This window comes from Hipposideros armiger, unplaced genomic scaffold (genome assembly GCF_001890085.2).
Source record: "Hipposideros armiger isolate ML-2016 unplaced genomic scaffold, ASM189008v1 scaffold_48, whole genome shotgun sequence".
NCBI lineage: Eukaryota > Metazoa > Chordata > Mammalia > Chiroptera > Hipposideridae > Hipposideros > Hipposideros armiger.
Window position 1 is genome coordinate 3,807,855 of NW_017731398.1, and position 10,427 is coordinate 3,818,281.

The 10,427-nt window shown below is 39.3% G+C and overlaps 1 protein-coding gene across 2 annotated transcripts in view; it reads right to left on the reverse strand.

Moving 5' to 3' along the window:
* Window positions 1-261: 261 nt before the first annotated feature.
* The window catches only part of RCN2 (reticulocalbin 2), a 14,245-nt gene continuing 4,079 nt past the window's right edge, over window positions 262-10,427 (reverse strand). The window contains exons 4-7 of one of the 2 annotated variants that reach the window (XM_019640229.1): window positions 5,884-5,997; window positions 2,744-2,840; window positions 1,698-1,837; window positions 262-1,093 (exon numbers count right to left, since the gene is read on the reverse strand). In XM_019640229.1, coding sequence (XP_019495774.1) covers window positions 941-1,093; window positions 1,698-1,837; window positions 2,744-2,840; window positions 5,884-5,997 — 504 coding nt within the window. In that variant the 3' untranslated portion in view covers window positions 262-940. Of the gene's footprint in view, window positions 1,094-1,697; window positions 1,841-2,743; window positions 2,841-5,883; window positions 5,998-10,427 lie in introns of both variants that reach the window. The other variant, XM_019640228.1, reaches the window with a different exon arrangement.

Here is a 10,427-nt window from a genome sequence, read left to right on the forward strand (position 1 = left end):
AATCCTTACGATTATTTGTAGCCCAAACAGCAAGACCACATTTGCTACAATAGAAACTGCCATGTATCAGGTGTACATTCAATTATGATTCATTCACACACACACACACACACACACACACACAACAAAGCAACATATGAATATGTAATAAAAATAATTTCACTATCCAAATACAGGATTGGATGAGGCAGGATAACATATAATACAACAAAATCTATGCTGAATTCCAGGTTTACCAGGAAGAGTAAAGAAAAACAAACATTTAAAAAGGTAGGACATTTCACTTTTAATAGTCAAAAAAGAAAAGAGTTCCGGACAATGTCAAACTCCACACACAATAGAGCTATAGTTACACATTAAATATAATTACTATCTATACATATGCAAAAATATAAAGTTCTATTTCATACAGTAAAACCCTTTATAGAAACCATTTTAAAATTAAGCATAACTTCTCAACTTATATGTGAGGTATAAGTCCTTCTAAATAGGTTCCTTTAAAGGTTTTAAAACAAAATGCTAAATCTAAAAACAATATTCTTCGGTCAGTTCCCAAATTAAATCTACTTAAACAAAAATTGATAGCTCAGTCACAAACTCCTTTAATATTGTTCAGGCATCTCTAAAAATCCTCCATGTTTTTCAAGTATGGAAATAGAACTCAAAATATTCCACAATACAGAACTAAACAGATGGACTATTTAGGAAAGAGATTTTGTTATCCTATGGCACAATATTATTTCTTTAATATGTTTTGAAATAAATATAGCTTTGTTTTGTGTTTCTCCTAAAAGGCCAAAATTATAATCTATATTAAGGATACATCTGACTGTGGTAAGACTTCAGAGTGAAAATTAACATCATCAATATTGTATCACAAAAGTAAAGCTGGTGACAAATGATGAAAGGAGCCAGGACTCTACTCAGATGCACCCAGGGATTAAAGCTCCTCGTGATAGAAATGTTCATCATGCAGCTGTCGGCCGTAATCTGTGGCCTCACTGGTGAGAAACAAGTCCTGGTTCTCCAGGATCTCTGCCTCTGAGAGCTTTCTGTCACTGTTCAGGTCCATTTCATCAAGGAGATGAAGAGCCTTTAAAACAAAACAAAAAGGTGTCAAGTGTAACAAGTGTTGGGTTGTTGGAAAAGTCATGACACATTTTTGCAACGAAAAACATAGAAAAAAATACGTTATGACTTTTCCAACAACCCAATATTTTCAGCAAGTTGTTTGCATTTTCACGTGATGAGGTTTACCCAAGCCATTCAGGTGCGCACAGTACTCGCTTCCTGGGTATCTGAAAATATCACACATTGCACCCGGACTGCTTACAGCTGCTCTCATTCTCTCCTTTCTTCATTCCCGCTGGGTTCTGCCTCCTTCCAACTCAAATCTGATTTGGGATATCTCAGAGTTAAACAAAATTCATCTCACTCATTTTGAGTCCCTATAGGTAGACACAAACTTTTATTGTTGCATTCACCGTCCTACCAAATTAATACATGACTCTGTCTTAATTTAACTTCCTTGTCTCCTTGACTGTTTAAAACAGTTCATAGATTGAAATCAAGAAATGGCAACGTACTGACCCTAAATAAGTAACTCCGTCACTTCTCTCTTTGGCTGACAATCTGGAAGCGCCTTTCCTGTCAGTAGCCCCCACGTGCGGGGCGGGGAAGTCATTCTGGGAGCTCACCTCCTCCTGTGCAATCCCCTGGTTGTTGGGCACCACCCAAGCCAGCAGCTCTTGGGGATCCAGCCTGCCATCGGTGTCTTTGTCATAGTCGTTTAGGAATCTGTCTTTTTCAACAAGTATCCATTCTGGGTCTTCATTTGCTGCTTAATATATAAAAAACAAACAAAAAAACACCACACACACACACACACACACATACATGAATACACACATACAAATATACATACACAAGAACACCACACATGTATCCAATAAGTACTTTGATATATCCCTAGAATACAGGGAGTGAATATAAAGCTTACTACATGAAGGATGCCCAAAGAAACAGAAATACTGAAAAGTGCTAAAATAAGTACAAACTATATAGTAATTTTCAAAGGTGACACATAGGTCTGAACAACTCCGAGTTTTTAACTCGTTGCCTATTATCACAAACTGGTAATTCTGTTAACTGCTGCTACTTGTTCTACTATCTAGTTTCCCCAAATTTGAGCTGGGTAATGTGTTTATGTCTATCATGTAACTATAAAAGCTTCCTACATGCTCTTCCTATCAAGTAGTGTCATGTGTAATTTTAAAGTGACATTCACAATCAGGGGTGTGCTTTTTCTGCAACAATTCTCAAAAAAAGACGGCTGCTAATAGGAAAAAAGTCTGCTTATACAAACTCCTCTAATTTCAAACATGCAGTAAGTCACCTTCCACAGTCCACACCGGTGTTTACTATTTCTTTTTTAAGATCTACATGCAATGATACAGAATTTTGTTTAAAACTATCAACTTTTACTTCTTCCCTCGTTACTTTTCATGATTGCATTATGTGTCTGAATCTAGCAATGGAGCTGAGGTGAGCAAAAGCTTTCTCAGGTCAACTGTAAGTCCCTCTGCTTTGCCGATATTACATGTAACTTGGCAGAACAAGTAGAAATCCAGCAAATTCTTCTTGTTCCATTTTCCTTGTCACACAGAGCTCTCAAGGAACAAGACTTTCTTTCAACTTCTTTCTTGAATTCCACCTCCCCCTTTTGTACCCCCAGGCTACTTACTTGGGTCCCGCCTGTAGTCACCAAGAAATTCTTCCAAACTAACAAATCCATCACCATTTTTGTCATGTTCTTCTAAAGCCTCTTGAATAACAAATTCCTATCACATGTTCATAAAAAAAAATAATAATAATAAAAATTAGTAACAAAATTGTCAATTCTACCACCACCTGAATCACTCCTACTACAGAACTTCTCTAGGAATAATTTGACTGTCTTATGCCTGGAAGGTAATCCTTCTAAACATTGGAATTTAGAAGCAGGAATAAAATCCCAAATATTCAATAACTTTATTAGGCTTCTGCTGTTCAGAACTTCACTTCAGCCCCCAAACAACCTCGGCACTGAACAAATGCTCCCATGTTCTGAACGTTCCTTCCCTCTCAAGAATGACATCGCTTTACCTCCACTTTCCCGACAATCCATTCACCACCCAGAACCCTGACCTGAGATCTCTTTGCAGAGAACTGTTGTTCTACCTCCGGATGGAAATGTGTCTGCATCCCCAAAAACTCAACCTCCTTGCTTCCCCTCCCACCAAACCAACCCCCAAAGCTGCTCTCCCTCTTACCAAGGCTTCTCACCAACCAGTCCATCTGTCGAACCCAAAGGTCACCCTCTGCCTGGCTGGCTTGACCCAAGCCACCGTTTCAAGGCCAGCTGCCCCAGTATTTCCCCAGCACCTCCTACACCTTCTTGTACCCCGCTCTTATTAGGCCAATCCCCACTCAGTACAGATCCACATCACTCTCTCCTTTATTCCAGTTATAAAGTCTAAAGGAAATACAAAAATATAAGCCGAGTCCTTAGAACTTTTTTGGCCATTTCAGTGGGATCTCACTTCAGCGTCGAGGTTGTCCCTGCCTCAGTTTCCCTAACACACACCCTAGAGCTGTTTTTTGGAACCTCCACTTTCTTTCAGCCTTACCACAACTCGCTCCAACAGCCTTGGCAAAGACACCCTGTCCGGGGTTTCCCAGCGTGGTCCAGTTCCTCTGAGATGCCGCGTTTACCAGTGCTGCCTCTCACCTCGAGGGACCTCTACTTTGAGGCCCATTCCTGTCATCCTGCTCTTTGGTCTCAAGAGTTACAGCTGCCTGTCATGTCTTCTCTAGGTCGAAGCCCACAGTTGTTGTCCTCGACTCCATACTTTCCCATCTCCTGAGCACTGCCTCTCACCCTGAACTCTGGCCTCTCCCACCGCTTCAGTCTTTTCTCCGTCAGCTGATGCTTCTGTGCCTTGAAGCACAGTTCAAGTTCCCCTGAGTTTGCTGCACTGTTGAGCTACCATCTTGGTTCCTGTTCTTCTTTGCCTCGCCCCTCACAGGTCAGTTACTGAACTCGTTTCATCACTATGTGCTGCTACGGGAATATCTTTCAGTCCAAATGGCAGCATCACAACTGTAACAAAAATAAGTCTCAACAGTCCACTTCTAGCCAGATCTAATCTGCATGAGATGACACTGAAATACAAGATGTGGGTTTTCTAAGTATTTCAGATTTCATGTATAGAAATCAGGAAATCTTAATCTGGAGATCCAAAGATTGGTTTTAGAGGGAGAATCTATTGAAATTATAATCCAGTATTTGATGTGTACAAGCATATGTGATTTTTCTGGGGCGGAGTGCACACTTGGCATATTTTTAAAGGAGTCTGTGATCTAATAAAAAGAATCACTGATGAAAATGATTATTTCTCTTGGGAAATGAGACTTTTTTCAATAATGCTGCCATGGTTAAACTGTTTTTTGGAACTACATGAATGAAAATATCTTTAAATTTCTGACTTTTAATGCAAAGTAGAATCACTTAGTTGATCTTGTACCCTTGCCTTTTTCTATATCCAGTCTACCCTGACAGGGAAGATGGGTCACACAGAGGCAATCAAAGTAAGCTTCTGTGCGACCAGCAGGCCAGCGCGGCACCATCAAAGGGCATCCTGGCACACCCTCCTTCATAGTGTTGCACAAGTTCGGAGCCTGAGTCCTGTCTGACTCTCCCCTTCCCACGTGATGTAGTCAGCCAACATTCCTGCTAGTCTTTCTCCGCGGCGTTGGCCAGGCCTGTCACTGCGGTGCCACATCGTGCTCCAGACCACAACACATAACGCCTACATTGTTTCGTCGCTTTCACTGGTCGTTCCCCTCCTCAGTCTTCAACTGCTCCTTATTTCCCAAAGATCCAGAATCCTGTCTGCCAGACAGGCCTCCATTAGCTTGTCTGAACTTAATTTTGGCACTCAATCAAATTGTGCCCGGCACTGTTTGTAAACTAGGTCATGTATTTTGTGCCAAGTTAGAAGTCAGAGGCCTAACAGTGGCGAGAGAAATGGCGTTGAAGGTGGTGCCTTCCTCATCTGACCACGACCCATTACACCAATTACATGGAGAGCCACACCTTCCCTCCCTGAAATGCCCAGAGCACAAAGCCTCACAGCTGGAGGCCGAGGCCAGGCAACAGACCTCAATGTATGCATGGTCTGTCTTGTAAAACTATTTTGTTATATGAATCTTTACCCTCCAATATGATAATTTCTGCTCTCAAGAATCTTGCCAAGCCATAGTAGGAACTCAATCAACGCCGGTTGAGTTAAACCTAGAGTGCGTGTAACAAACTGGAGAGCTGGTACTTCTTTGATGTACCACAGGGATGACAGGACTCTTTACGCCTAAAGTTGCAAAACATTGTTAGTCATTAGTGGCTGTGCTGTACCTTACCAACCCCTCACGAAAAGGGATCCAAGCGTGACACATTTTCCAAGACTGTTTTCCCAAGTGATGGTGTAAACTAAATACGAGGTTGTAATGTTACTAATATTGAAAAACCAAAGAAAAGTCTGAACGCTACAAATGGACAAGGAGGGCACTTAAGTTAATGAGGTTATGAAAGATAACACAGCGAGGGCAGGACTAATGCTCATTTATGTCACGGAGATTAAAAACATTCTTGGTCCTGTACCTTCTCCCTCCCAATAAGCACTCCTACCCTCAGAAACCCTCCTTCCCACGCATCTTAATGGGGAGAACTTGGGATCTTCCTGTCTCTTAAAATTCTGGTTGCTATACAATTCAGTTGAAGGACAGTAAAAACAGATTGTAAACTTTTGGTCACTCAATAATTCTCTTAAAATAGTTCTTCCTTACCGTCATATAATCAACTTCTTCAGGATGCTCAAAAGCAATAAATTCTTCAAGATTCAAACCAGGATCTGAATCTTGGTTAGCTTTTTCGAATCGTTTCTTGTCCTTTAAATGAAGCTTTGAAAATTAAATATTGAACATGTTTAAAGGCCTCATCCATAATACGTCATCATAAACAATACTTTGAAAAATACAAACTATGTGAAATCTAAAGTACATTTTCATATATTATCTTACTTTATCTTCACACCATCCTTTTGAAGGTTGTTTGGGCAAATAACAAATGTTGAAAGGCAGTGTAGAGTCAGGCCCCAGAGAGAGAGACTGAGATATGAATTCCAGCAATGCCACTTACTACTACTGTGCAACTGAAGGCAAACTGCTTAATCTCCCTTGTTCCCTCAACTATAAAATTGGCACAATCTGACACTAAAAATAAACCCATGGGACCACATCAAATTAAAAAGCTTCTGCACAGCAAAGGAAACCATCCACAAAATGAAAAGGCAACCTACGGAATGGGGGGAAAATATTTGCACATCATATATCTGGTAAGTTGGCTATATCCAAAATATATAAGGAACTCACACAACTCAATAACAAAAAAACAATCTGATGGAAAAATGAGCAGAAGGTCCAAACATTTTTCCAACGAGGATGTACATATGGCCAACAGACACGGGAAAAAGCTGTTCAACATCATTAATCACCACGAAAAGGCAAATCCAAACCACAGTGAGGTACCACCTCACACCTGTTAGAGCGGCTATTACCAAAAAAAAAGAAAAAAAATATTGTTCATGATGTAGAGAAAAAGGAACCCTCATGCACTGTTGGTGGGATTGTTAATTGATGCAGCCACTATGGAAAACAGTATGGAAGTCCCTCGAAAATTTAAAACAGAACTACAATATGATTCAGCAATTGCATTATTGGATATTTATCCGAAGAAAACAAAAACACTAAATCCAAAAGATACATATAAGCACCCCCATGTTCACTGCAGGATTATTCAGACATATTAAGTCAGACAGAGAAAGGCAAATACTGTATGATCACTCTTATATGTGGAACCTGAAAAAACAACCAAAACCAAAAACCTAGCAAACAGATACAGAAAACAGATGGGTGGTTGCCAGAGGTGCGCAGGGGTGGGAGAAACAAGTCAACTGTTTTGTTTTTTTAATAAATTGAATAATTTATAATTAAAAAAATAAAATCTCTATTAAGCAATAGGGATGAAAATTCCCATTAAACAATTAGTAAACCTTAAGTATTTCACAAAAGCTACAAATTACCATTATTGATTGAAAACCTGAGATTAAATGATTAAAGTATGTCAGAAATACAGCTTAAATATGTTGAACTTGGATCCCTTCTGCTTTTTCTACATACAGTACTACTCACTATCTTCTTTAACAATTAATCTCAATACTTCTGGAATGCCCAAAAAGCAATAAATTTAGACTATGCATTAATTCTTACTATGCCATTTTTAAGTTGTTTCTGGTCTTTGATTTCAAAAATATGTTAGGGTTTCCGGTCAGGATGGTGAAGTCTATATTGTGATAAATAAAATTGTAATACACACACACACAGGTTTGAGAAAAATAGTCCTCTTATGAGGACTATACTTTAGGTGCATGTACATATTTGGACGTCTGTTCTTAGTAGGCTCTTTATAGTACTATGTTCAGATATACACATATCAAAAGCCAAAATGGGCCTACTTTCAAATTAAATAAACACACCCATGTCTACTTTCTCACACCCATCTTTCTTATTTTTTGAAAGTACACTCAAGTAGGAAATCAATTAGGAGCTATTAGGGACAGGGCTACTTTTAATTAATTTTTCAAAGGTAATTATGTAATTAATCAAAAGCCTTGGAAGTCAATAGCGATATGCTGCTAATTCTGCATAAATCCTATTTAAAGAGTTTCTAAGAATAACTTTCCTTTCTATGAAGTGATGTGTATTGAACTGCACTTTTTTAAAAAGCACAATTTCAAATAATTTAGAAGCTTTTAATTCATGTGTTTCACTGTTGAAAAGAAATACTCGTTTTAGTTTTCTAGAATAATAGAAGTTAGGCGGCACACATTTACAAAGGCAGCTCACTTCTTCCCCAAAAGAAGTCATCTTTTAAATATTCAGATCCCACGGCCAGTTAGTTACACTCACCCAATTCTGACAGAAAAGAAAAAACAAACGTGTTTCCAAATAGCTGCTTTTAACTCAATGTTTCATAATTTTAAATAACTAGACCAAGTAATTTACGTTTTGTGTATGTTCAGGTTTAACATGGGGAAAAACAGGAGCTTGATGTACTTTGTGGAGTCAATCAATTTCTTTTTGAGTAACTACTCAAAATACTAAGTGCTTAGATTTCCTTATGAAAGAACCCTTGAATTTGGAGCAAAAAGATCCGTGTTTCACCAGAGGGAGCTGAATTTGGTCAAACTTGCCTATGAAGAAAGGATCTCTTTCAAACAACATTTCTTTTTCAAAAAAGTGGTTTTCTGGCTCACATGTCTCAACTTTTTAAAATAAATTGAAACAATGTGATTTTTTTTTTTTAATTTGGGAATTGGGGGAGGGGAACAGTGTTGGGGAATTGGGGAGGAGGATCCAGACAACTTGTTGTTCTTCAGTCTTTGTTGTGGAGGGCGCCAGTCACCATCTGGCTGCCTGTCGGCAGCTCGTGGCCTCTAAGCCCAAGGTGCCGTGTTACAATCTTAGTTGCGGGTGGGCGTAGCCACCATCCCGTGCGGGAGTCGAACCAGCAGCCTTGTTAAGAGCGCACGCTCTACCCACTGAGCCATCCGGGTGGCAGCTCAGCTCAAGGTGCCCGAGTTCCATCTTAGTTGCGGGTAGGCATAGCCCACCATCAAACAGGCAGTCTTGTTGTTAGGAGCACGTGCTCTCACCAGCTGAAGCCATCCTGCCACCTGTTGGCAGCTCAGCAGCAGCTCAGCTTGGGCGCAGCTCACTAGCCCATGTGGGAATTGAACCGGCGACCCTGTTGCTCAGAGCTCGCGCTCTTAATCCAACTCTTAACCAACTGGGCCACTCGGCCGGCCCAACAATGTGATTTTTTTTTTTAAAGTGGCTTTATTAACAGTAATTTGAAGAACACAATTTAAGAGCAACTCATTTCTAAAAGATAACAAAAAAAGACTGTCAGTTTTATAAGACCTCAACACTGTTTTCTAAAGTGTAAAAAACTTGTATTCCAGTGGAGGATAGAAAATGTAACATACAGTAGTCAAAAGATAAAAACTACCAATAATCACTTTTTTTTTTATTGTGACAAACTTGTGAGGAACAAACCTGCCGTGTTTTGGTAGGCTAATGATTTTACATGAGGAAATATATAATTTTGAAGTACAAAAGTATTGTACAAAAATAGCAGTTTCTCTCAAGATAGTCATTTGTCTTGAAAAGTTCTTTTAGTTACTAAAATCTTTCCTAAATATTGTCCTCAGCTCTGCTAAGAAGCATGTATCTAAATCAATTAAACCATGAGATACACTAGAACTCAGTAATACTGAATCTTCAAAAATAAGTTATTTTAAATGGTGTCACCACTATGGCAAACAGTATTGCAGTTCCTCACAAATTTAAAACTAGCATCACTATGCGATCCAGCAATTCCAATCCTACTTCTGGGTATGTACCCAAAAGAATTGAAAGCAGGGTCTCAAAGAGATATTTGTACACCCATGTTCACAGCAGCACTATTCACAGTAGCCAGAGCTGAAGCAGCCCAAGAGTCCATTTACAGATGAATGGATAAATATCAAATGTATACACATTTTAAGAAAGGAAAAAACTGTACTAAAATTACGCTGATGGTAACCACTTTTGAGCATCTCTTGTAATTGCAGAAGTCAAACGTAACTTGTATTCATCTTTCATTATTGGTATATATATTACAATTTTAATAGATTTTTCCTTTCTTAAAATGTGCATACATTTTCTTTGGCACCCTCTACATTTAATCCAATCTTTAAAGGGAAATTCTGACACGTTACAGCATGGATGAACCTTGAAGTTAGGTTAAGTGAAATAAGCTAGTCAAAAAAAAAAAAAAGACGAATGCTGCCTGCTCCCACATCTTTGAGGTGCCTGGAGTACTCAGATGCAGATACAGAATATGGTTGTCAAGGGCTGGAGAAGGGGAGATCAGAGCTGTTTAATAGGGTTAGAGTTTCAGTTTTGCAAGATGAAGAGTTATGGAGATTGGTTGCGTAACAATGTGAATGTCCTGAACACTCATGAGCTGCACTTAAAAGTGGTTAAAATGGTAAATTTTATGTTATGTATTTTGCCACAATTAAAAAATTTTTAAAGAGTTAATTTATATAAAACTGTGTTTAAAAATGGGACTGGGGGGCCGGCCGAGTGGCGCGATGGTTAAGAACTCGCTTGGGATGCCAGAGGGTCCCGGTTCGGATCCCACATATGAGGGCCAGTGACACTGCCCTCTACAGCTAAGATGCTGAACAACAGCTCAACCTGGAGCTGGGCTGCCGTGAGTCGCT